Source organism: Poromitra crassiceps (assembly GCF_964638095.1).
Source record: "Poromitra crassiceps genome assembly, chromosome: 30".
Taxonomy (NCBI): domain Eukaryota; kingdom Metazoa; phylum Chordata; class Actinopteri; order Beryciformes; family Melamphaidae; genus Poromitra; species Poromitra crassiceps.
Window position 1 is genome coordinate 14,158,739 of NC_139652.1, and position 27,444 is coordinate 14,186,182.

General features: G+C 44.6%; 3 protein-coding genes across 3 annotated transcripts in view; 2 read left to right on the forward strand and 1 right to left on the reverse strand.

Moving 5' to 3' along the window:
• Positions 1–2,269: 2,269 nt before the first annotated feature.
• Positions 2,270–5,019, forward strand: mansc4 (MANSC domain containing 4; the record flags this gene model as incomplete). Its single annotated transcript, XM_083663013.1, has 5 exons — positions 2,270–2,492; positions 2,683–2,817; positions 3,407–3,645; positions 4,074–4,324; positions 4,356–5,019. 5 exons carry the CDS (start codon positions 2,270–2,272, stop codon positions 5,017–5,019), a joined length of 1,512 nt encoding a protein of 503 aa, XP_083519139.1.
• A 993-nt stretch (positions 5,020–6,012) lies between these two features.
• On the reverse strand, positions 6,013–18,084 carry mrps35 (mitochondrial ribosomal protein S35). Its single transcript, XM_083662968.1, has 8 exons — positions 17,944–18,084; positions 17,474–17,526; positions 17,090–17,257; positions 14,621–14,681; positions 14,350–14,489; positions 11,416–11,525; positions 11,192–11,261; positions 6,013–6,644 (listed from the first exon to the last, which is right to left on the reverse strand). The coding sequence occupies exons 1-8, from the start codon at positions 18,077–18,079 to the stop codon at positions 6,375–6,377; spliced, it is 1,008 nt and encodes a 335-aa protein (XP_083519094.1). The 5' UTR covers positions 18,080–18,084; the 3' UTR covers positions 6,013–6,374.
• Positions 18,085–18,196: 112 nt separating this feature from the next.
• The window catches only part of kcnq1.2 (potassium voltage-gated channel, KQT-like subfamily, member 1.2), a gene marked incomplete at both ends in the record, with an annotated part of 126,166 nt that continues 116,918 nt past the window's right edge, over positions 18,197–27,444 (forward strand). The window contains 2 exons of the mRNA XM_083663014.1: positions 18,197–18,285; positions 22,348–22,884. Of these exons, the coding sequence (XP_083519140.1) occupies positions 18,197–18,285; positions 22,348–22,884 (626 nt within the window). The remainder of the gene's footprint in view (positions 18,286–22,347; positions 22,885–27,444) is intronic.

Genomic DNA, 27,444 nt, shown 5'->3' on the forward strand with positions numbered 1-27,444 from the left:
TGTGTGTCTTGTGCGGAACTCAAACGACTTGACTGAACTTCATAGTGTTCAGTCCAATCTGGGAGTCATAATACTGTCTGTCGCAGAGGGATAGTGCACACAACATTTCAGGGCACGAATGTGCACAAACACACCCCGCATACAAAGCAATAGAGAAAAGACATATTGACCTAATTGGTAGTTGTATTCAGCTGCAATGATCCTGCTCAACTCATTTGTGGAAGGACCAGAATGAGGAACAAGCAGGTTCCATTGAGGCGACAGTCTGAATAATGAAAAATTCCCCTGCTTATGTTTATATATCTGAGAGATGATAGGCGTCACATTTGAGGGGAAACCTGCCTGCACAGTTTGAATACCCATGATATTAGTTTACTGTATGGAAGAGAGAGTTGAGAGCATAATTATTGTAGAATGGTGGTCAGCATTGCCATCTGGTGGTGTTCAGATGTCATTACACTTTCCGAAACCATTCTCTACTACTCCCACACTTATCTTCAATCCAGGCAACCTAATAGTGGAACTCCAGGACCCGGGGGTTGAGCACTTTGAAGTTTGGTCAAGTGCTTTGAGTTTAGCAAGATACATGAAAGCCCTATTCTGAGGCTTGGCAACCAGTAGCCGTGTCGGTGCCAGTTCCCATGTGATCCACCAGTGGCAGGTCCAGACCAGAGAATGATGATGAGTTTTGGTGTTAAGTGCCCACTGCTATGGAAGCCAAATGGGGCACAGGCCAGATACTTTACTGGTAGGTCTAAAGTGGCCTGCTTGTTTTTTGAGTCACGATACCCACATCAGTCTTCTAGTAGGTTTCACTCTTACCCACAAAGCTGCAAATGAAGAGTTCCCATAGAACACTATACTTTGGAAATGGAATCCTATACATTCAAAGATCAATATCTCTGGAATATGTGGAAAGTGGTTTCCCCCTCAACCAAGAATTTATTAATGTTATACTTGCTATCCACTAAAAAGCAAACACGTTGTTAGAATGTTTCCATTTTCTGAAATGTACTAAGTAGGTTTCACTTCTCTTCGAAATCATGTCCCCGTGGAATGAATGAAACGCTTCATCAAAATCTGAGGCCTTTTTCATCACCCAGGTGGAAACTGAAGAATGCTGCACAGTGATGGACAGACAAGCTGACAATAGGTGAGAGAGAGAGAGAGACAGCCGTACAGGTGGAGCGGATCAAAGCCAGGGAGAATAAGGCTTATTCCCATAATCTCATTTGGAAGAATTCAGACAGATTGCTACAATTATGACAATCCACTCTCAGATGTCTGCTGCCTGTGGCAAAACAACGGACAGAGAGATCAAAGACTACTGAAAATCTCAATCTGGACCTAGAGAGTTCCTGCTGCTGGGACTCTCTGGGTATGTTTTTGTATAGTGTGCTTTACACTAAGTGCCTCATGGTAAAGTAATACCCGCTCTGTGCACCTTTACATTTAGGCTAGTTCTCTGGCCTGGAGTCGGGGAAGGGGGGGGGAGAAAGAAAGAAAGAAAGAAAGAAAGAAAGAAAGAAAGAAAGAAAGAAAGAAAGAAAGAAAGAAAACAGGGAAAAAGAAGAGAGTTGTGAAGTAATCACTAAAAAAATCCTATTATAATCCTGCAGTGAATTATATTATTTTAGATTTCCTGTTATTACAGCAGTGGTTCAAAGTGGGGGTCGGGGACTTGAGAGGGTTCCAGGGGATCCCCACCAAAAAGGGGAATACATTATTTATTTTCAATATAATTCCATCCATAATAAGTAACACAATGACAGTCAGAATGTGTGACGGGACCCTGGGACAAAATCTTATCAAAGTGGGGTCTGTGGTCTAATTTGTGTCAGTTTAGTGGTCCGTTTGAGAACCACTGCAGGCTATTACATATTCTAACATTTATTATATTACTGTAGGCTATATATAATTCATCATATATTTACTATATCTCATTTAGTTCTAAAGTGGTGTAAATACCTTACTCCCTACTAGTGAGTGATAGTATTGTAGCAAACTATTATGGTTGAAATATTCAAATCCTATTCAATGAGGAATTTGGCACATCCAGGGCACCTTTACGCACGACTGGGTCTCCACCTCCTCCAGCAGGTGCGTAGCTGTGACACACACCTGGAAGAGGGACTGGCACCAGGTAAAACCAGACCACTGGCTTGACGGCATGCCTGCCAACTTCAAGAATCCACCTCGCAGACGCGTCAGACATGTCCGTTCTCTGCTCAAGTTGTCATTTAGCATGCTCTGATTTACATTACGCGCAATGAATGTCCCATGGGGTTTGCTGACGGTTTTGAGTTTGATGGTGTACCACACTGAGTCGAGGTGCTCACCGACCTCCTACTACAAGAACTGTTGGATTCGACGTTTCCCCGGGATTTTCATCGATATCGAGGAATCTCAGAGGAGAGGAGCGCAGCTTCTGAAGTATTACCAAGAGGAGAGCGCGCTGAAATGCAGCCGGACGTGTTGCCTGACGAGAAATTGTGAGTAGGTTGTTTTAAGTTATTTATAATCAACGGGGGAGAAAATACGACGGTGAACTGCATGTGACATTGATTTCCTACACTTGCAGCAGGTAGCTAGCCTACTGTAGGCGGTACAATTAGCCTATCCCTCCACTGATCCTCTCCAGGTGTATCCCGCACTGATTCACTGTCTTTTCTCTACCTATAGTTTCCTGTAACCTGGCAATATTTCACTATGATGCCATTCAAGAAAATGTGAACTGTGTCCACCTGCACTGTCCAACACTGGAGAGCTGCATTCTCAGTCACAGAGGCAACGTTGTTCTTTACAATATCACCAAGGGTGAGTAATAATCTCCTATCATAATGACATTCTCGGAAATTACTTATAATAGGCCTTCTTCATAATTAAGTAGCCTAATGAAATTTCTTAGATCTAATGTGTCACCTTGTATCAAATAGCCAAGGCCTGTTACACAATGTTTCAAAAGTAGGTACATCTTGTTGTTCATTCCACATATTATTCTTATAAAATAAAGAAAAACAAAGCTGGTTAGGGTAGGGCAAGCTTTTCTGTTTTAATATTTATTGACACATTTCATCCATGCCTGTACTTTGTTCATGTCAGCCTGATTTTCCATAACAACCCTAATATAACCATAATCCCAAGACAAAACAAAACATAACGTAAGCATCAATTGTGAATCCAATATCAATAACTGATTTTAAAGCTGGTTAACCTTTGTATTTTTTAGGCTAATTTTCACAAAATAATTCAACAACTCGAAACAGGAAAAATATTTAATAATAGACTACAGTGAGTATTAATAATATAAAAAAGCACCTACTTTGACCTTGTATAGAACAGTTATAGATAAGAGTGAAATGAAAGCCAGCATCTAATATGAGACTTATGTGAATGTTTTTTTCAGGTGTGGATCCTGACCTGTTGGTGTTTGGAAAATACTTCACGTCCAATGTGCGTGTGTTCGCGCGGTCAAACGCCTCAGAGCCCCTGTCCGGGGACAAGCGTCAGTTCGTCCGGCCGCAACCCCTTCCCTCGGCACCGACTTCAGCACCCACAGTAACAACCCCCACCACAGCACCAGTGCTCCACACCACCACCGCCTCCACCACCACAACAACCACCACCACCACCTTCTCCAACACTGTGCTACCAAGCACTGGTCATACTACAACAAGCCCTGTGCTACCAAGCACCAGTCATACAACTACCCCTGTGCTACCAATTACTAGTCATACTACAACTATCCTTGTGCTACCAAGCACTAGTCAGCCTACAACAACCCCTGTGCTACCAAGCACTGGTCAGCCTGCAACAACCGCTGTGCTACCAAGCACTGGTCATACAACTACCCTTGTGCTACCAAGCACTGTTCATACTACAACAACCGCTAGTCATACTACAACAACCGCTGTGCTACCAAGCACCAGTCAGCCTACATCAACCACTGTGCTACCAAGCACCAGTCAGCTTACATCAACCGCTGTGCTACCAAGCACTAGTCAGCCTACATCAACCGCTGTGCTACCAAGCACCAGTCAGCCTACAACAACCGCTGTGCTACCAAGCACTAGTCAGCCTACATCAACCGCTGTGCTACCAAGCACCAGTCAGCCTACATCAACCGCTGTGCTACCAAGCACCAGTCAGCCTGCAACAACCGCTGTGCTACCAAGCACCAGTCAGCCTGCAACAACCGCTGTGCTACCAAGCACCAGTCAGCCTACATCAACCGCTGTGCTACCAAGCACCAGTCAGCCTACATCAACCGCTGTGCTACCAAGCACCAGTCAGCCTACATCAACCGCTGTGCTACCAAGCACCAGTCAGCCTACATCAACCGCTGTGCTGTCAAGCACTAGTCAGCCTACAACACTTCCAACAACTACGACCGCCTTGTCTTCCCCTGCGACGGCTCCCCTAGACCCGGAGACCCATGCACCCACAACTGCTGCACCTCCAACCCCCACCCCCACTCCACCAACACCCGGCACTACAATGCCTCCTTCATCCACCACCACCACCACCCTTGCCCCTCACACCACCCAGGCCGCTACTCCTACCTTTCCCTCCACCCTGGAAGCTACCACAACCACACCGCCTCCCTCCTCCGCTCCTACCCAGCAGCACACCATCAGCACTTCTCAGGCGCCCACCAACCCTCCAACTTCCATGGCCCATATGGGGAACATAGAGAGCAGCAAACAGTTACCCAATGACACCAAGAACTACCTGGGTAGAAACCACACCGCAGGGGGGGGCGAGGGAGACCAGGGTGCCGGTGGAGACGGCACCCTAGGAGGGGGCGACCTGGGACCTGGGTGGCATTGGGCTGCCCACACGCTGCTGGTGGCGGTGGCTACCTGTGTCACAGTGCTGCTGAGCTGCTGCTGCTCCATCCTGGTGGTGGTGAGCTGGAGGGGTCGGAGGAGGAAGAAGGGGCGGTACCGTACGTCCTGGAGAGGGAAAGGGGGCTCAATGCGTCTGATTAAGTACGTCATGGTCAGGGAAAACTCTTGAGTCAACGAGGGCCAACAGCAAGTTGTGGGGACTGGTGGTGTTTTCTCTGTTCTGAAAACTTTGTTTACCAGAATGTTTTCCACGGAGGAATCCAGGATGAAATCACCTCTTAAGTTTATTTTATTTGAATTATTGTATCATTGTAAAAATGAAAATGTACTTTCTTTGTGGGTTTTACTGCATACTGGATTATTGTGATACCACGGCCATGGAACAGTTATTTGCCATCGCTTTATAGTGAAGCAAATATGGATGAAATTGTAATTGCGGTCAAGTGACATGACTAAAATACAGTCAAACTGACTGGATAGTTTGTTTCTTATGCAGAGATTTACCTAAACAAAAACAGACCCAGAAAGGATAGTGTGCGCCAAGGACATTAAGCCTATAGTTGCTGTGTGGATTTTGGTTTCAGCTGTGAGGCAATGACTTGCGACAGCACAGCCGCCACATTGGGGCCGCGGTCATCTCGCCCTGAGAAAGATGATATGACGTCTCTCCATTTGGCAGAGCGACACTTTGATGCACTTCAATAAGTCTGAACTGATGTTGACGCCAAACCTCGAGGACTTTGCCCAGCTGTCCACCCTGCTCTTAAGTGCGACTTTAATGGGGGCTTCGGAGCAAGGAAATGCTACGGCAACAATCCCGGTGTTGTTTCCCGAAAAAGCACCGTTGCTTGGTGGGGTTGAAGGTGGTGTATCCTTTAGGACTTCACCCTCCTACAGTCCAGCGCATCTCCTCCAGTGCATTGGGTTTCTGATGACCTAAAAGCCCATGGATGACAGACCAAAGCTCTTTAAGAAGGGTTAGGTGCTTTTCCACACAGCCTGCTGCTGAATACATCCTTTCACTGGGGGCGCCTCTCTTCTCTTCGCCCCGATAGTGACAACGAGTAGGATGGAACTGAGGTTGGGTGATGGGCCTAACATTACATAAAAGCTTTAGTCATCATGCATGCACAAGAACTTGACACAACTTTGCCACTTCAAAAACAGAAGAAAAGGTATTTTATTACCAATGCCATGAGTACCTTTTTTACACCAGGCTTTCAGTCTTGTATTGAATGACAGCATCATGGATCAGAGGGAAGAGATATGTGTATGACAATGAAGTCTATTTGGGAAAATAAATACAACAGATAGACCCTAAAGGTTTTCATATATTGATGTAAATCAGAACAATATTTTATGTACAGTGAGGGCTTGTTTGTCTTATTGGTACTTAGAGATGCCATGACAGCTGAATGATCACTAGCTGGTCACAGGTATTTAAAATAAGTTGTCTTTATTGTTATCCTTTTGTGTATCTATATGTTTGCTCTTGGTCACTGTGTTTGTGTGAATGAAGATGTATTACAGGTTGAGTACTTTCTTGACGGCGTCTCTGTACTGGAGCATGGTGCTCTCGCTTTCTCCTTCGTTCTTCAGTCTGGTGACGGAGTCCTTATAGTCCTGCACCTCTCTCCGTCCCAGCAGCTCCTGGCGCAATTCCTCCCCTTCTCCCTCCCCGGCCACTTTCATGCGCACCAGCGTATCCAAGATGTTCTTCTGGGACGGGCTGTCCTCCCAGCTATACTCCTCCATGTCTGCCACGGTCTTCTCTGACTCCCAGGCCTCGGTTTTCTGAAGAACGACAAAAACAGAAAAAAAAAATGTATCACTTACTCAACTGGACAGAAAGCAGGTTTACATGTAGCATTGGATAAACAGTATGTGTGTGAGTAAATCAAAATCACTTTGTCGGTTTAGACCCTAGTTCCTCATTGCGCAGCTCGCGAGACGCTGGCGGCTCTCGAAGCTTTAGTTGGCGGCTTTAAGAAATTGCAAAAAAAAAAAAAAAAATAATAATAATCTCTCCCTGCTCTCCCCAAAATTTCAATAAACCTTTATGGCATATTATTACAATACAACAATACTGGTGTTGACAGTAATAGAAGGTGCCAAATCATTCAAAACAGTAAGCATTTTGCTTTTAGTAGGAGTATTGTGCCAGCGTGCAGCGCTGTTCCAAAACTTGTCAATGTGTGTCGTTGCCTGGGAAACGCACATCCCATAATACAACTGTTCGCATCACATCCCATAATAGTATGATGATACTTGGGATGCCATTGCGAACATAGATGTGAACAGGTTAGCTAAAACTTTAGCGTCGCCAGCGACGGCCCCCACCGTTGCAGTCAGGGTACGTTTCGAAATCCCTCCAGGCCTGAAAGATTTTCTAGGGGAAACTGGTATATTGACTTTGTCCTGCCAGTGCGGCTCTCATCGAAGAAATAGTGAGGATCACTGGTTTAGACGACTGCAGAATATTCGTTTACTCAAGCCTGGCTGAGGTACATGAGGTTACGTCATTTGAAATACGAGCAAATTAAAACTAAACTGTACACATAGTGCTAACTAGATAGATTCGCACAAACACTGTAGACAATGTATCCGACTTTTCTTCAGGGTGGAAATGGAGGAACATGTTTATATTAATCCCTCGAGGATGTGGTTGGCTCGCCCTTTGTTTGGAAGAGCGTGTAGCAACAGAAGTAAACGATGAGGGTCCGCGGTCACCCCTCACCCCTTCTTTGATGCTCCTCTCACAGAGATAGTGTTTCTCCATATGTGCTGCTCGCTCCCTTTGCTGCCTGTTTAGCTGCCACCACATTCCCTGGAGAACAATAGGCCTCATTGTGCAGCAGCTTAAGGTAGGGAAACGATAGAGCCTCAGCTCTGCTCCCCAGGTGTTCCGCAGGTTAATGACCATCATTACTGATATACATATCTGATCCATATAACATCCATCCTGGATCAAGTCCAAGCCCTGGTGAGGAAGGAGCGGGGGGGGGGGGGGGGGGGGGTCAGGATTACGCCTGGGAATAGATCAACAGCTTCCCTTTAAATGATGTAAGCCTACTGAAACTTAAAGGGCCTTCACTTTTTACAGAGGCAAAATGTACAGTTCTGCAGATTATGCTCATATACTGTATGGAGTCTTACATTTAATAATACCTACTGCATCAATCTGTTAGATGTGATTGGAAAAGTGCCGACCTCGTTCCTTTTTGCTATTCTAGGCTTGATATAACGATGAAAAGTAAAGAATGGAGTGTTGATAGTTCTGACACCATGGCTGTCAGTACATCCATCGCTAAACCGTTTGGCCAACAAACGGAAAATGTGACGATGACAGACTTGCCCGGCGGGGACCAATGGCCACCTGTTTTGTTCATTGAGGGGAACATGTAACGTTACCCACCACATGATATTTACATTTTCAGTGAAGGGAAAGGACATGAGGGGACAAAAGCAGATGGAGTGCCCCTAGTGGTAACCTCCACCCCCCCCAAACTCGGGTTGGAGGCGGGTTCGAGCGAGCCGCTCGAGCGTTGGGGCTGGATTAGCACACAGTGGATTTAGCGGGCGCGGTCTGTCTCTCCCTGAGTGGGGAGATAAAATCACCTGAGCGGCCGCTAACAATGGCCGTCTTTGTGGGGTAGCGTTACTACCTGAACGCTACTCTACTCTCACAGCTTCCACGAGCCCGCTGGACAGCACTGTGCCTTCCATTGTGTGTCCGAAAAGGGCAGTGGACAGTGTTCCGCTTCCCCGATCCGGACACCGTTCCCAAGTGAGAAAAACAACAACAGTTTTTTACGTGACTCAACCGTGACGAGAAGGTGGCTGTTGCACAACGGGGGTGGGGGGGGGGGGGGGGGGGAGTCATTCGGTTTTCTGTAACTGGCTGCAATTTCATGCGGACAGCGCCTGGGGCTGGTGACCCGGCGCCTGGGCTGCTGACCCGGCACCTGGGCTGGTGACCCGGTGGAGAGCGCCCGGGCTGGTGACAGGTTTCTGTGATGTGGCTTAACGTCAGTGAGTTGTCAGGGTCAACATCTGAGAGGGGAAGTGTGTTTTCCCCTGTTTTGGGGGAAATGTCAATGGGACAATGCTGCTGTTTGCCGCCCCCATGGCCCATTCAACTCTGATACCTCCTTAATGGGCCTCCTTAATGGGCCAGATGGACATGAATTCCCCTGGTAAAATGCTGCTAGCTCTATGTAAATGTCACCAAGAAAACAAGCAAAGGATTTAAAATAAATGTCTTTTCCAGAATTTTGGTACATAAAAAATAAAAAATAAAATCTGGATTCAAATGAATGGGGACATTTTAACTTTAGGTGCAAAAATGTACTTTGGTCAAACAACTAAATTCCAAGGCACACCAAAGCCTTTTAAGTTTATTTGGAGAGACTTTGACAGTGACTTCATTCAATAGTATATTCCAATAGCAAAAATATGTTTTTATTTATTTATTATTCCCTATTGAAAAACTATTTTACCGCCTATTCGCCTCCACAGCGAGATCTGCTTCAGCAAGGCAGATGCTTAATGACATTAGAATTTGACATTAGGTGGCAAAGGCTGGAGGACGTGCGTGGCATTGTGCAGTGTACACTAGGCTTGAGCCGATATATAGGGCGATATTTGCCGCCATATGCGATCATTTCACAATATCAAATATTGTAAATTTTTCTGCCCTGCTGCTGAGTCTGACCCCTATTTCACTGCTTTGCTTATTGTACATTGTACCTTGGCATGTGACAAATAAAAACTTTGAACTGCTGTTATTTTAGTGGCAGCATCGCGGGCATTTTATTTTGAAAAGAAAATGCCATGGAAGCTGCGAAATACTGAGCTATTTATAGCCGGTTTAATGCAGGCTCGGCCCTCAGCTCACCTGACTCGGCACTGAAATGCGTCGCTTGAGTTCAAAACATGTTTATACATTTATTACCTGTTATTGGTAACATTTTTAAGATGTGTTGCTGCAGAGGGTAAAGTAAAGAAATAAAGAAATAAATTTAAAACATCACAAGTGACCCTAATCATCTTCGGTAGTACAGTATTAAATTGTTTGTTTGTTTGTTTTTTGGGAAATTTCAGGCGACCCTATTTGAATTCCAGGCGACCCCACTTAGGGTTGCGACCCTAAAGTTGGGAACCACTGACGTATACCCATAATCTGGCTTCCCACCCGCAGACACGGCCTAATGTATGGTTGCCCGACCAAGCCAGAGGTAACACGGGGGCTTGAACCTGCGACCCTCGTGTTGGTAGGCAGGGATTCTACCGCTGCACTACCCAGATGCCCACAAAAACAACAAAAAAAAAACAACATAAAATACAATTAATATAATTATATATTATTTATATACAATAAACAATAATACAAAGGCAAACCGCCTTAGATAGGCATGGAAAACCCTTTCACTACGCTATCCTCCCACTAAAATGTATTGTCATTTTTACAAATGCACTACAGATGTCTGGAATGCAAAATAATGACCTACCACAGTACCACTGAGAAGAGCGATACACCGTACAGGTGCACTGCACAACAAAAGGCCAGAGTGGATGTAGGCATCATGAAACAGTTTCGTCTTGTACGCTGGTGTAAAAGAGATCCGTCAGACTCTTATCCGTCTTTCGATCTCAAACAACCTCTGCACATGTTGAACACAAAAGAAAGTGACGGTGGTCGCTGGGTCATCGGTGCAGGTCAGGAGATGACGGAGAAAATAAACGCACTCCCAAAGGATGGATTCTTCCTGAAAGAAGTGGAAAGGCCAAGAAAACAAAGAGAGGGGGAGCGAGCAAAAGGCCAAACTACACCACAGGAAACCTCGGACGGTCGCCAAGTGGACGTGGAAAAGGCACAGGCGTCTCTCTCTCTGCTAACCCCCCGGTGTGTTTAGCGCTGGTCAGGAGTACGTTGGCGGATGGGGGGGGTTCCGAGCTGGATTTGTGAATGGCGAGTGGCTGAAATATTCATGGCCTGCCTGGAAGGCAACAGAAAAGACCTGTAGTGCTCTTTCTACAACAAAGGGCTTTTGTGTATCCAAACCCTTGACCACAGCAGCTGACCGGCCAGTATCGGGTATCTACAGTTCAGCTTCTCCCATCTGTTCCACTATTATTAGAAGAGGGGCGCTTGATTGTATCAAGTTCTTTAGCGCCGCATACGGTCATAAATGCATCGCATATTTGCGGTGATCATGACGTTCGTTGCATTTTAGTGAGTGAGGTCATGCTGGCCAACCGCTCCCATATGAATATTGATGGATGGCCTTTTCAAAGGAGAAATAGCTATTAATTAGACAACCTATTAAGAATGAACTTACCCAAGACTCGTGGTAGAGGACAGTTAGGAGGTACAAGGCATAGTCATAATTCTGCTGTTTCAATGGGCAGCTGGTAGAGAGAGATAAGATCAATGAGTTCAGATTTGAGACCATTTTCAATTGTCCTTAATTATGTTTTCAGGTTATGTTATAATTCTGAATTTCTGATTCCTGACTAGTGAACATACACTTTTATTGTCATGGTGCCTGTGTGTGTTGTTCACCTGTCAGTTCTGACGGTGAGGACATCTGTGTCTTTGCAGTATCTCTCCCCGACAAGTTTGAGCATCTTCTTCCGTGCGCGCTCGTCCAGGTTCAAACTGGACAGCTTCACCTGTGACGACGACGACAACAAAACAATATATTAACACTATACAAACACAACACAGGCAGTAATTCCTCCAAGCAGAAATTGTCAATCTCTACATCCTTCTCCACGTAAAGCTTTGGGATGGATGCATTATGTGCGAGCAAAGAGTAATAGACAAAGATAAAATATTAAGCCACGCACACATCCGTTACATCTCCTGCTTTTCTCAACCACAACCAAAACCGGAAAACTAATTTAATTCAGACTATATAGAGCTGTCACTGTGTTGTTTAAATCCCTATACCTTCCACAGATGAAATCTGAGGAGATTTGTCGTGCCCCAGAATAAACGGGAAGCCCTTTGTGGAGTGGATAGATGGGAAGCAAAAGAGATTACAACATGATTATGCGGTGGCTTTGAATTATGTACTTTTTTGTACATGACCACATAAATGCAGATATAAGTAAATATAAGGGAGAGTGAGGTGTACGGAACGTTACGTACTACTGACGACAAAAAGGTGGGGTGAGGTAGTCCTGGCTAGACAGATTAAGTGTGTGCTCTAAAGCAGTGGTTCTCAACTGGTGTAGCCTCAGGACCCACTATTTTCCTTGTCATGAAGTCGCGACCCAAATTTCAGATTTTTTTTTAAACCACTCAAATTTATTGCACAAAAAATAGCGCATTCATTTAATACACAATGCCTTCATGCACTGTTATAAACCTCAAATGAACAAAAAAGTGCAACAGATGTGCAACTAGGGCTAAAAACCAATTGAAATAAGGCAGACTTGAATTACAAGCCTATATGTTTTTAAATTTAAACAAGTCAAACTGGTCATGCTCAGAAAGTCTTATTTGAACTCTATGAAATATGAAATAAAAGGCAGACTTATCTTGAATTACATGCCTATATGTTTTTAAACAAGTTAATAATAATAATAATAATAATAATAATAATAATAATAATAATAATAATAATAATAATAAAAATAAAAATAAAACAAGTTAACCTGGTCATGCTAATCCAGTTTCAGTAGTCTGAATTTAACTAATATGAAATAAAAATATGCTTTTTAGTTAAACTGGTCATAACTTTTAATTAAACTGGGTCCATGCTAATCCAGTTTCAATCCTCTTGAATTGAATTGAACTAAAATTAAATATGAAATGAAAAGGCAGACTTCTCTTGAATTACAGGCAGAGCATATGCTTCAGCTTGTTAAACAAGTAAAACTGGTCAGGCTAATCCAGTTTCAATAATCTGAATTTAATTCAAATGAAATATGAAAAAAAAAAAAAAAAAAAAGTCCATCCATTGGGCCAATGTCCGCGACCCAATCAAAACGGCCCCGCGACCCACCTTTGGGTCGCGACCCACCAGTTGAGAAATGCTGCTCTAAAGTCTGTTGCCACTGGAACCACGTGTGTCAAAACTGGCCTGTGATCAGATACGGCAATAGCTGCGGGCTCGGCCGTACAGTGGCCGAGCTGCGGGCTCGGCCGTACAGTGGCCGAGCTGCGTATGTGAGCTGCAGGGCGGGCGAAGCGCGCAAACCTGGGACTCGAGTGCGCGAGATGCCTAGTTAAACAAAAGAACAGAACAAAAGGTGCATATGTGAGGAGGGAGAGCAAATAGTCTGAAGGTCTTCTTCAGTGCGCCGGAAGAAGACCTTCAGACCATCAGTCTCCCTCCTCACCTTTGCACAACTTTTTTTTTTTTGTTCTGTTCTTTTGTTTTATGTAGTTTGTGGTGTCTGGTTATTTCCCCTTATTTATAAAATCAATTATTGTTTTTTAACTTTTACTTTGGCGTACTCTCTATGTTGCCAGGTTGTAACACTCACTACTTTATTATTGTCTCCATAGACTCCTTTTCCCCAATCTAAGTGAAAACAGTGTGTATATTAGTGTTGTGTCTGTGTGTTGTTGTGTGTTGTGTCTGTCTCAGGTCAGGCTCAGTGCGTTTCGTCTGGACTCAGAGGGGTGGTCTGGCTCTATGGGAATTATCCAGCAATTCCCCCTAATCCACCAGGATTAATGGTTGAATCATTCCGACCTCACCGACATAATCTAAGACAAAGTGTCAGTGGAGCAGATGGCTGGTGATTGATGGTAAAATATATATATATATATTTCCAACTGGGAAAATGAAAAATGATGCAATTGTCCATGGTGGTTTATGATGCTAAGTGTTTTGTGTTCTAAGGGTTTGTTTCTGGAGCACAAAAACCCACGTTGTAAAAAATAAAAAGGTGTGCAGAGAAGAACAGAAGAGAACAGAAAAAGGCTATGTCGTCCATATATGGACTGGAAACAGAAAATAATCAAAAGAGAATAGAAATAATATTGCCCATTTGTGGAAATTTGGCCGAACTGCGGTTAAATTAAAAGAATAAGCAAACAAAAATTGTTAATTATATAAGCAAGCAGGGATGCAAACTCATAGAGAGTGAAAAAGGTGACAGATACTAGGGGGCAGACACAAAACCACTCAGAAATAATTCACCTAAGTGCCCTATTTTGGGATCAAAAAGGTGAGTCATCCCCGATAAGGCAAGACGAGAAAGAAGAGCAGGACAAAACGAGGCTAATTTGGATCCCTCTGTAGATTCAGAGCAGCATTTAACATTGACGGAGCTTGCTAGTCCCAGGGACTTTATGTCGGCTGGCGATTGCGTCCCGGTAAATCTCTAACCTCATGTTATCAGGTTTCCCCCCCCTCTCTCTTGACTTCCTATGGATCAGACGTCAATGGGTTGAACTTCAAGCTAAGGTCATGACACTAAAACGGCAAACCTTTTCAGAGAGACTGTTCAGGATGAAGGGGACGGCAGGGAAACTCACTCGGAGATGAACGATGCGAGCAGCAGGGTTTCTGACAGACGTGCCAGCGGACACGTAGTCTGCGCTCTGGGTTTTCACTGGGAAGTGCTCGTCACATTTGGCGTCGGAGTCGAGAGCGGACGGCCACTCTGTGCAGAATGCTGCCGGCAGAGAAAGAGAAATGACTCGTAAGCTCAATGAGACTGTACCTACTGGTGTTTTGAGGTGAATAATCAAATGAATGGCTGATACTGCTTTGATGTGCTTCTCAGAATTAAAAGGAGGGGCTTACGTTTCAGAGCCTCACAGTGTTTCTTAATGGCTGCCGGTGTCAAATGAAGAAAGTTTGGTATCTGAAAGAGAGAGAGAGGGAGAGATGTTGTAAAAAAAAAAGAAAATTATATCGATTTCCTTCATCATCTGGGTATAAAACCTACAATATGGTTTTGCAATCACACACACACACACACGGGGGGGGGGGGGGGCAAAGCTAGCATCAAGACAAACTTCTCACTTATGTTTGGACACAAGCACAGGAATTATGAACGGGTAGCTGTTAAAAATGGGTCTAGAACACTGGTACGCAACGCAACCTTGCCTACTCAGGAGCCACATTGACACCAAAAAATTGTTGCAAGAGCCGCAGTCCGCAAAAAGTCCCTTTCCTCCCTTTTTTTTTTTTTTTTTAAGATTTTTATTTATTCCTTTATTTTAAGTAGGACTTAAAACAGCCACAACTACCCTTAAAGGAGCCGCATGTGGCTCTAGAGCCACGGGTTGAGTATGACTGGTCTAGAATTGTCCACAACAAAAACCCTACAATAAGGGGTAAAATAAGCATGCACACAGCTCCAGCACTTGAAATAATCTGTTCAGCCCCCTGGTGGCAGAGTGAGAGAATTACATCAATATCGTTGGGGTTCCAGCTGTCGGAGGGGTGAAGGTACTCGTGCATGGGCAGGTGGCCTGGGGCCAGATGGAGCAGCTGGTGTCTGGACACAGCAGCTCAGTAATCCTGCCATCGTCACAGAGACATCAGAGCCTTGATACAGCAGAGCACAAGAGCACTGGCCTGCAGGATGCCACTCCTCACACTGAATACTGGGCCACAAATGCTAAGAGATACAGATGTTTACATCTGAAAGTTAGATTGATAATGGTGAAGCCCACAGTCAGTTAACCGTGCCCCCACCGTGCCCCCAGTCAGGGGGCACGGTGGCTCAGTGGTAGAGCTGTCGCCTCGCAGTCAGAAGGTCCTGAGTTCGATTCTCGCCTGGGACACTGTGGGCGCTGTGGTTGTGTTCCCCCCCATATCTTCAGTGCCTACTGCCCAGGTGGGCTATCTCGTCATAAGGGCCTTTCTGTCTGTGTGGAGTTTGCATGTTCTCCCCGTGCTCCCCCAGGGGGGTTCCTCCGTATATAACCCCCCCACTAAAAACATGCAGAAGATCAGATCGTCATCGTCATCCGACCAGTGACGACAACATCTGAAGTCGGTCCCCGGGCGCTGTACGAGAAAGCAACCACTGCTCCTGGCCTGCCCCAGGAGGAAAGGACAAAGCCAGGATGGGTTAAATGCAGAGGATAAATTTCACCGGCCACCGTCAGCATGTGTGTGTTGTGGCCCTCCGTGCATGTGTTGTAGTGTGTTGTGTGACAATAAAGACGGGCTGCCGTCTGAAAATCGTCTTAAATCGTCTTGTATGATACTGTACTTAAAAGTCTAAAAAGGATAGATTGATGATAAATATCATAGATTGTTGACCGAGTACAGATTGATGACATAATAGTCTAAAAATAAAAAAGAGAGAATAAAATAGACATTTAAAATTGTATACCTTTTATACCTATAATTTTATGCCCCCTTATGCAAAACTCAGGCCTGGACACGTTATTTATCTTTATACTGCAGTTTTACGCAAAGTATATCTTGAGTGGCTACATCCACACATCAACGATAACTTCCGTTACTGGTGCCCGTCGACAACCAGGCCGGTTTATTCCTCTAAACCTAAAGGGTTGCCAAATGTCTCGTATTAGCCGGGACACCCCGTATTTGGGTCAAAAGTTGTTAATCCGGTATAGGACGTCACTTCTTCCGTGTAAAGGGAATACGCACGAAAGGATAAAAGGAGTCACCATAAAAATAAACGGTAAGTGGCAAGTGCTTTCAGATCTCAGATGAAGGCTACAGGTAAATAAAAATAATAGCCTATTCTTACCTTTTCTTTCATCAGTTTAAAGTTTAAGCAAATATTCCAAGCTGAGCTTATGGAGTTTAAGCCTATTGTCTGTTCTGAAAGTGAGTTGGGCCACCACGTGTCAAACATCATCGTCATTGACAGTAACGTTAGACCCGCTTGGTTTCAGAAAATACTTGTTAAGGTTTGATTCATGTCTCACCTCTCTCGCTCTCGTCACCGCATGTCGGTATACAGGCGCGGTACTGTAGCCTGTCCACCTGTTAGACTGATAGCTGGGTTGACCATGGCGCACATTCAATCAGAGTGCGTGCATCTTAATTGTAAATGTAACATTTGTTTATCTTATCGCATAAGAGAAAGTAGATGATCCTATTTTTCAATTTTGGTCATGTGTGTTTGAGAGATCGTTATTTGTTCGTATTTGTTATTGTAGTTTTAAAAGGGTGACCAACTGCAACTGCTCTTTCTATTTTCTTCCTTAATTACTCTAAAAGCAGCAAAATGCACCCCTGTGTGTTAAACACCCATCCTCATCCTGGTGGTGGTGGTGAACGCACCTTGATCAGTTCCAAGTTGCCGTTCTTGTGTGGGGGAACCGATCCCTTCATTGGGTAGCCCATGCGCACCGGTAGGGGGACTGAGCCGGGCTTGAAGGGGGCTGCTGCTGGGTAAACTGATGTCCAGTCCTGATCCACTGCCATCTTTTCTGTCCGGGGCTGGCCTGGCTGATACGCAAAGCACACACACAACACAACAAGCTTTATTTGGCAAACTGACAGAAAAGCCATCGCCATCACAACTGTCGTAATTTCTATCATTACTATCCTCGTCCTCACGAGTCATATTTTCATCACTTTGACACGTTTTGATTTCTTGGGTAGGGGTGATGTGCATTGTGTTTATCTTGGCCATAAACAGTCATACATAATTTGTTGACTTACATCTCTCCTGGGTTTCTTGACAAAGCCTCCTCTACCCCCTCTATTGGGAAAGTCTGAAAATGACCATGTTTAAAGTTTAGACAGGTGCGCGCACGCCGCACACACACACACACACACACACACACACACACACACACACACACACACACACACACACACACACACACACACACACACACACACACACACACACACACACACACACAGAGGGGGAGAGAGAGAGAGAGAGAGAGAGAGAGAGGGGGAGAGAGAGAGAATCCATTTAGCAACTGGAGTCCATTATTTTGTATGTGAAGGACACACAAACAGACGTTATTTTGGTCGCCACTGTAACATAATAACATAACTAAACAAAAACAACATCTCTAAGGACCATTTGAGGTCGCATTTCAAGCAGTTAGCTTACGGCAGCTACAGCAGGAGGTAGAAGCTAGAAACCGCTAACAGGCTAGGCTGGAAAGTCAACTCACCTGTCTTCCCAGCAGCAGAAGTGTTTACAGACAGACCTGTCGCGTATGTTACCCTGTTCAATGAGCTGTGTAGTCCAATACCAGGACCCGTTATCCGACCTAAGGACAGAAATGTCTTTCTTGTGTGGGCAGCCATGTTGTTTCCACTGACAGCATGACTACGGAATCTTGCGAGGGACCAGACACCCCGGTAGTGCGAATTGAAGCTGCGTGTTTGTAGTGCCCCCTACAGGTGATGCTGTGCAGTACGTCCATGCATGTAGAGTGGCTGATCCCCGCGCGCCACCGACACAAGAAGCAGATGCAGCAGATGCACTTCAAAGGACAACTCGTGGTGACACCGTGACAGCAACGATTTTAAAACTGTTTTCTTTCAGTTGCATGTTTCCCGCACCGGGAGATATTAATTGGTGACTAGAACGTTCTTTTTTTGTTTCATTTTATTGTTTTGAAGCACAGGTTGCCGCCTGGCTTCACAGTTTTAATCCAAAGACAAAGTCGTCAGTCACACGTCTTTTTCGGGGTTCAAAGGTAAGATGGACGCTTTGTTGTGGTTTCTTTTGGAAAAGCAGAGCACGTGGCGTGTTTTGTTCCTTTATAGCCTACAGGTGCAGCTGCTGTAGTTACACAGGTAGCAGCGAACACTCGCGGCTACTTTAGTTGATGCAAATATTGACTTAACATGTGCTTGGTTGTTGTACAGTAGCCTCATCAAAGCTACCATTGCTAATGTTACACCTGTGCCTTCTTCATACTACAGCAGGCTAGTGCATGCACAGACACAAACAAACTGAGGAAAAGTGGAGTTGGTTTGGTAGAAAACGAAAGTTAAGCATCCTACATTTAAGTTAAACCAGATCGATGCATCAATTTGTTGTGTCTCTAGGTCCAATGCCAGACATGGTTCAGTTGAACGGAAAAGTCACACAATACTCTGTAACTGAGCCCACACATGCAGTGCATCATGTCATGGTTGTCCAGGTAGTTTTAAGGGCAGAAACTCTATCTATCTACGGGGAGACAGCAGTGGTTGTGTGGCTCCTGTCATCAGTTCATCCACAGCTTGAGGACAGACATGGTGGGGGGTGGACAGGCTCCAGTTACCAGCAGCTCTGGTCCCAACAAACACTTTTTCCGAGACAACATCCAGCCATCAGTTACAGTATCTGCCTCAGTGTCTTTCCAGCACCCCCCCCACACACACACCTAATAGGTACATTCACATGAATTCTCAAGGGGTAAAAGTTGGTTTAGACAGATGGAAAGTATGTTTTGTCAAGTTGTCATCCTATCCCATTTGTTTTACTTCTTTATACAGATGTAAAAAAACAAACAAACAAACATGATTTATTAGAGGTTTAGGCCTATTAAACCTATAGCCTAAGTCTGTAGGCGACACCGTGTTACTGTAGACCTGTGATACTCAACTTGCGGCCTGGGGGCTAGATGCGGCCCCCGATAGGGTGCAGAGTGGCCCCCTGACCATTTTCTAATTCACAATGAAAACTAATATTCATTCAAGTTTGACTGAGCAGCTCCAGCTAAACTGTCAAGTTTCACAGCCTGCTTGCCACCCAGGCAGGCACTTATATGTACTTTAATTTATATGATATACATTTGACCAAACAGGTCGACTTTGTGCACACAGGTGATAAGTAAGTACAGTATCCTGTGAGCACAAAGTCGACCTGTTTGGTTCATTTTCTTTTTGAGAGAGATCCTTTATTGATTTGTTTGGGAAGAGGGTTTACTCTGAACAAATTTGAGAACTGAACTGAATTGAAGAAACTGAATTTCTACCTTTTGTTGTACAGTACCTCCAATACACTAGATATTGGCTTTGCATTCTTCTCACTCTGATTATTGCTTGTTAACATTCTGCTTGGCGGTTCAAAAAGTGGCCCCGGGCGGGCAAAGCAAGTTGAGTATCCCTGCTGTAGACTTTCAAAATAATCCTCTAAATCCATTTGAACTGGCAGTCCTTGAATTAGGACGACTTGTGTCAGTTTTAACTTAAAATATTAACGGAAAGGTTTTCCGTGTCAGGGCTTTTGTTTACAACTGGATTAGGGAGGCATCCTCTCGGTAATTAGTGCACTTGACTTTTCCACTGATCTGAGCGCAGAGAAAGACACACAGGGAAAGAGAGAAGGCAAGCTGCAACAAAGCAGCCGTCCGTGTGGTAGCAAGTGACCATGACATGACCAGTGGAGTCACTCTTAAATCTTATCTTGACTGGTTGCACTCTGATTACGCTTCTGTTACATCGGTGCCAATGTAAGGCCAAAACACACAGGTGTGACAACCATCAAAGACAACGCAACAGGATGCTCTTGTAAAATTCTCAGAAAAAAGCCGTCAGAGATGAGCTGTGTGTGCTGTCATGTTTCCTGGAGTATGATTCTGTTCACATATGATTCCGCTGACTGTTATGCTTGTATTATGTGCACAGCTCAGGTCATAATGTCGCAGTGCTATAGCCTATATCCACGTGCATAGAGATGTCACTACAAATTAGGCCTGCACGATATGAGGGAAATCTGCGATGTGCGATAACATTGTTCAATATAGCGATGACGATATGACTTGCGATAAATAAACAGATATTAAAGTATGCATATTAGCTATACAGTTCCTATATCTGTCTGCTTTAATAATGCTAACATAAACCCCAAACATAGCCTATGCCCACTGAATAAAGAAATTAAATACACACTGACTCTAGCTGAAACTACACACAGCGTGTTTGGGCTTTGGCAGAGGGGCGGAGCGCACTGTTGCAAGGGAAAGGTGTACGCTGGATTTACAACACAAGACAAAATGGTCAGATGCTGAGTGGGAATGCATGACGCATGTAAATAAATCCACTTTTGTTATTCATTGCGTTTCAGGCAGTCTTTGCGATGTGTTTATTGCGCATGTTCATAATTGCGATGACGATGAAAATACGATTAATTGTGCAGCCCTACTACAAATCCTCGCTCACAAATTCACAATGGTAATCCCCTGTGTTCCCCTCAAATCCTTGTGTAACATTAATAACATGGAATATATCCATGCTGCTATAGACTTGTAGGGGTTACAGTGGAGCAGATGTTGCTTCGACAAAACAAGTCTGTACTGTAGTTCAGCAATGTGCTGAAGATAACATCTTTGAGTATTTAGTACTGTTTGGGCTGATGACTGAATCTAGCTTGATGACATATTGCATTTTTAAATAATTCCCAGCCTCTTCATGACCTAGTGTTCTGCATCAGGACAATTCAGATCAAGAAAGTCACACACACACACACACACACACACACACACACACACACTACATTGACTTTCAACCACTTTCCTGTGATTGTGCAAACTTTTTTTAACTAACTCCCATCTAGCAAAACCCAGCCATCTGCTACTCCAAGCAGATGACAACAAACATGCAGAATTATTTCTAAATACCAACCGAGTGGCGTCCTGGTGGGACGTCCTAATCCAGCCTGAGCCTGCTATTTTTTTAATAGCATGTATTGTAATCTCCTTCTCTCTGTCTCTCTCCACTGAGAGATATCCAATAATGAAGAAATAATCTTAGAAAAATGATCTTAGAAACAATAGGGATGCAATCGGTATCGGCCGATGTTAGTAATTTTTTTACACATCGGCATTGGTCCGATGTTACAATGTTAATATCGGTTCTCGGTATCAGCCGACATTTTCACATTGCTCTCAATGTGAAAATGAGGTAAATCTATGATTTATGGGCGTTTCCCAATGTTTGGAAATAAAGAAATTGATTACTTTTTCAAGTTCACAGTGTTTACATGTGTTTTTCAGTATGTACAACATTTCATTATCATAGAAATGTGTTTTTATACAGATCATATCGACATCGGTAAATATGGGTTATCGGCCATAACAGCAATGTTAATATCAGTTATCGGTATCGGGCAAAATTTTCATATCGGTGCATCAAGAAACAACAAAAAGAGATACAATTTGAGCCAGGTGAAAACATATTATACAGTAGTCTCCAAAATTGCATTGGGCTGCTAGCACAGTAAGTCAAAGTCTTGTACTTTTTTGGTGACAGATTGAGGAGGTAAGGTTACATTACATTACATTATGTCATTTGGCAGACGCTTTTATCCAAAGCGACTTACAATAACACATTTTTGTCAGCAATAGAGCAATCAACTATGCAACACAGTCTATGACAACTACAACATCAGGTTACAGGGTCCATGCTGGTACAGGGCAGGGCCATACTATCACTAACAGTCATACTATCTCCATGACACCTCTCTTCTTCCACTTCAGGGCTGGACACACATGTAGCGCAGCAGAGAGGGCTCAGGTCTGCAGCAGGTCACTAGCCATGGCTAGCTAGGTGTCTTCTCCTGCTGTGCTGTAAACCTCCAGGACCTCCCAGGACCTGAAAGCAGTCCGTTGGCCCTATCTGAACTGGACCGTCATGGGCGACAGGCGGGCACGCTCCTTCCACATGGCCTGCCACATGCACGCCGAAGGCAGCTCCATCATGAGCTGTGGGCCCAACGGATACGCCGGCACCAGCCTCGGCATGGACGAGGACCTGCTGGAGGACGTTGAGATGGACCGGGCCGCGTCCACGGCCGATGACCCTACCGCCGATCCCACCGTCGGGGCCCCCGCTGCTGACACAAGCCACTACTCTCCTGTTTCACTGGAACTGGACCCTGCAGAGGTGAATAATGGATCAGGCGTCCCCTGCCGCTCGCCGGCCGACACAAAGGACCCGGCGCTGCGGATGTTACAGAGCCGGGCCTCCATCAGCGCTCCGCTCCCGCGTAAGAGCTGGATGTACCAGCATCGCAGGGAGTTCCAGAGCCCCTACATGAAGACTAGCATGCAGGGGAATGTCTACAACTTCCTAGAGAGACCCGCTGGAATCAAATGCTTCTTCTACCACTTCCTGGTGTGAGTACCTCGCTCTGGTTCTGCCTGTGGCGAATCTACATGTAGACTGGAGATCAGTTAAGCAGCAGTGATGAGTTAGATGTACTTACTTATGGTTGGTCACAGAGTTTTGTAAGATTGTGTGTGTCAGGTTCAAAAGGCTGAATTATTGACAATAATCATTAATAATTCAAATGAATAATCTGGGGGGGGAAACCAGGGAAATAATTCCCCCACATGCAATGGAAAATTAAGCCATTCCAACAATAAAATAATAAGGGAAAAGAAAGGCATTACCAATACATGATCAGGTATACAATCCATGTATAGGGCTACAAACATTGGGAACTGAATACTGTAACACCTAAGCACAATTAGGCTGTATTAGTATTACTATTAATATAATATACTGCAGTGTTCATGGTTTCTTTCTCATGAGAAAGTGTTCTAAGATCCCTATATAGCACAAGTTTGATTTCAGTTCTAAAATCAATGTAAAATTCATAAATCAAGACAATGGTTTATGAGGTCTGTGTCTGACTTAAGCTCGTGCACTGAGCCGTCAGAAAACTGATATAATAATTATTGACGGATAGATTTCTGTCCATTTTGGAACTTCAGCGTGTTTCCCGATTGAAGACAACAGCAGTAGGAACGTCTCGTATTTGCAAGCGGATGGCGACGAATCCGTCAGTCCGGTTGAACCTGTGGACCAGTGACATCACTGGTCCACACTTTAACATTCAATAACTGTCAAATTAAATGACAGACTTCAAAACTGTTTACAGTTTTCTGATATACTACTGATGTTCTAATGATACAAAGCTGTTTGAAAATGGGCGGAGTGTTCCTTTAAGGCCCAGTTATACTCTACATTAAAGACGATTACGCCGTTTGAAACGGACACATTTATTTTTGTATAGAAATGGAGTATAACTGGGCCTTTTATCGTACGCCTACACACCAGATCTGTGTGGTGTCCGTTGGTTTGCTCCACCCTCCTGGTAATTACATGTAGTGCTGCAGTCTCCAGTATTAGGTTCAGTAACAGAAGGAGGGTGTCTGTGGCCTGAGTGTGTTCAGAGAACGCACAAGCAGGAGGTCAATGTGATCTGGTCAACCACACCTCTCTGGCCCTTAGACCTGCTCTGTTCTGCTCTCCCTTACTCGTAACACATCAGCAGCCTCATGCATGAGACATGGACCGTCCTGCTGCTGCTGACCTGACCTATAGTTAGTTAACACATAGGCTACATAAGATAGCCTTTCATTATTTTATAACTGCTTTCAGTTGCCGCCTGACAAATGCACTTTGCTTACAATAGATTCACAAAGATCCTCATGATTAGACCCATAGAGAGGCAAAGTGAACGTCACTTCCTGCTTCAGCACTGTACCAGAGATTTTCATCCGCCATTTATTTTCCCATAGACATTTCGTAAAATGTTTATAAAAAGGGTTTTTACTGGCTCAAACGCTAAACGCTATAATCGGGGAGAGACCATAGAACATTTCACTGGGACCAAAACTTTAAAAAACATCGAAAAATATTCTCTTCAAACCCGCATTTTTTTATGTTTTGGTTAGAGTGAAATGTTATGCGATGTCTCCTGTTTCTGAATATATCTGTAGGCTACCGTTTGTTTTGAACCAGTAAAACTCTTTTTATAAGCATTTTACGAAATGTCTATGGGAAAATAAATGGCGGAATACTGTCCGTACGACTCATGCATTTGCATTTTGGTTTGAATAGACTGTGACGTGATGAAGCTGGTTTGTATTGCTAACAGCATACTGAGCATAGCATATGTTTGGAAAAGACTTGTGCTCCTCAGTTTTTGAACTTGTTGAGAGGAGTTTCAAGATTCAAGATTTCAAGATTTTTTATTGTCACTCCATGGTACAAGTATCACGTGTGAAATTCTTGTGCTGTGAACTCCGTTTACAACATAGTACAAATATAACAGGGCATATGAGTGCAAAAACAACAAGAGACACAACAAGCAATAAGGCAGTATAGTGATAAGACAAGTCAGAGACAGTGGCATATTCACTGCACATAGGTGCACATGTCATGTGCATACTTTGGACGTACTTAAACATTTTAAATTCGACGTATATGACGTACAGGTGCAAATAGCATATACCTAATTAAACATACAATTAAACATTAGACATACATAATGGTAGCAGCTACAGTACGGTATAGTACAGCTACTACACTATTTGTGTATGTTAAGGAGTATCGTGGCCTGCGGGAAGAAACTGTCCCTCAAGCGATTTGTGCGTGCTTTTGGGACCCTGTATCTCCTCCCTGAGGGTAACAGGGAGAACAGGCTGTTGTGGGGATGGTTTGTGTCTTTGATGATCTTCAGGGACCTCCTGAGGCACCGCTGGTTATATAGTTCCTGCAGTTCTGGCAGCTCACATCCTGTTACGTGCTGGGCCGCGCCCCTCACTCTTCGTAGCGCCCTGCGGTCCATGGTGGTACAGTTCCCGTACCAGGTGGTGAAGCAGCCAGTCAGCAAGCTTTCAATGGTGCCTCTGTAGAAGTCCCTAAGGATTTCTGGCCTTAGCCCAAATTTCTTTAGGCGCCTGAGTCCGTGTAGTCGCTGTTGGGCCTTTTTGACAACAGTGGCGGTGTGGCCGGCCCATGTCAGGTCCTGGTGGATGTTGACTCCCAGGTACTTGCAGCTGTCCACCCTTTCCACCACTGTGCCGTTGATGGTGATTGGGGGGTGTGCCCCCCCCCCTCCTGTAGTCTACAATGATCTCCTTGGTCTTGGAGACGTTCAGAGAGAGGTGGTTGTCCTGGCACCACTGTTCTAGGGCCTTCACCTCCTCTCTGTAGGCCGTCTCGTCGCCCCTGGAGATCAGCCCCATCACTGCTGTGTCGTCTGCAAACTTCACGATGGTGTTAGAGATTTGAGTCGCCACGCAGTCGTGGGTGTAGAGGTCGTACCAGAAGGGGCTGAAGACGCATCCCTGGGGCGCTCCTATGCTGATGGTCAGTGGGGAGGAGGTGAGGTTGCCCACTCTCACCACCTGGCGGCGGTCTGTCAGAAACTCCAGGATCCAGTCACACATTGCTGTGTTTAGTCCCAGGACCTTGAGCTTGCTTACCAGCCTGGAGGGTACTATGGTGTTGAATGCTGTGTTTTCCATTTAGCTGTCAAGTTGTATAATGTTTTGTTGGATGTTTCATACGACAAAGTTCCTATAGTAGGTATTGGGAACAGTGTTTTCATTATCAAGTCAATTTAGCTTGAGGAGTCGGACGTTGCAATACATCGCTGAAATCAAATGAAAACTCTCTTCTACACAATGCATTTATAACGAGCTGCCGGGCCGGCCACGGGCCCCCGTCAAAAGGTACTTGCCACCGGGCCTAACACCTTTTCTGGGGGAAATCCTGTGTCACATGCATTTCCTACCAACATGGTGCTTTACAGTTACACACAGCTGCTTATTGGCTGTGTTTGTCATTTGTTGATCACCTCTTAATTGATTCCAATCGCCTGTTATTTTCCTACGAAGATGGCCATGTGGTGATGTAACAGAATACTGTGAATAGGCCTAGCAAGGCTTAAATTAAAATGTCTTTTTCTCACACTCTGGTTTTAAACTGGCACTCCAATTTGACCACAATTTGACCTCATAGAGAACTTTCCAAATTCATGATGAGAAAAATCCATTTAAAAGTTATTTTAACACGTTCACTGCCAAGGACGTGTTAACACGTTTTCAGAATCCAGCTGTTGACTGCCAAGGACGTGTTAACTCATTCACTGCCAACAACGTATGAACACGTTTTCAGAATCCAGCTGTTCCCTGCCAACAACGTGTTTACACGTTTTTGGCATCGATTTTTTTTTTTTGACGGTGGGTTGTGCATCTAAGCCTTTTACATCTCTTATATAATTATTGGAGCCACCGAACGTTTACAACCCATTCCACCGACCCACTAAGTGGCAACAGTGCGAGGAAGGAAAGCATTTTTTTAACTTGTCAAGCCATTCTCAGCCCAGCCATTCTCCTTTTCGCGCTGATTGCTGGCGATGCGGGATTGCAAATTTACATAATAGATTCAGCCGATCTACTATGATCGGGTGATAGATTACAGTTGGAGGAACACACTTTGAAACACGCAGCATAAATATGACCAGAATCGCAAAAACTTCTCTCAACCAAAACTCCAAACGAGCGAGTCCTTCCCGACTTCCTCAAACAGCGGCCGTGCAGACAGGCCAGACAGGCACAGGAGAGCAGCAAAGCACTGACTGGTGACAAGCTTGTCCGCCCACGGAGGGCGGAGTTGAAGCAACTCGAGAGGGAGGGAGAGAGAGAGAGAGAGAGAGAGAGAGAGAGAGAGAGAGAGAGAGAGAGGGAGGGAGAGCGAGAGGGAGGGAGAGAGAGAGAGAGAGCGAGAGGGGGAGGGAGAGAGAGAGAGAGAGAGCCAAAAATGAATGGTTAAAGTGACAGTTCCATCCAATTTCACAAAAAGCCGTTTATCTCTGAATATTCTTTTTCACGCTAAAACCATGCTGTATTCAACTGCTAATGCTTACATAACTACTAACT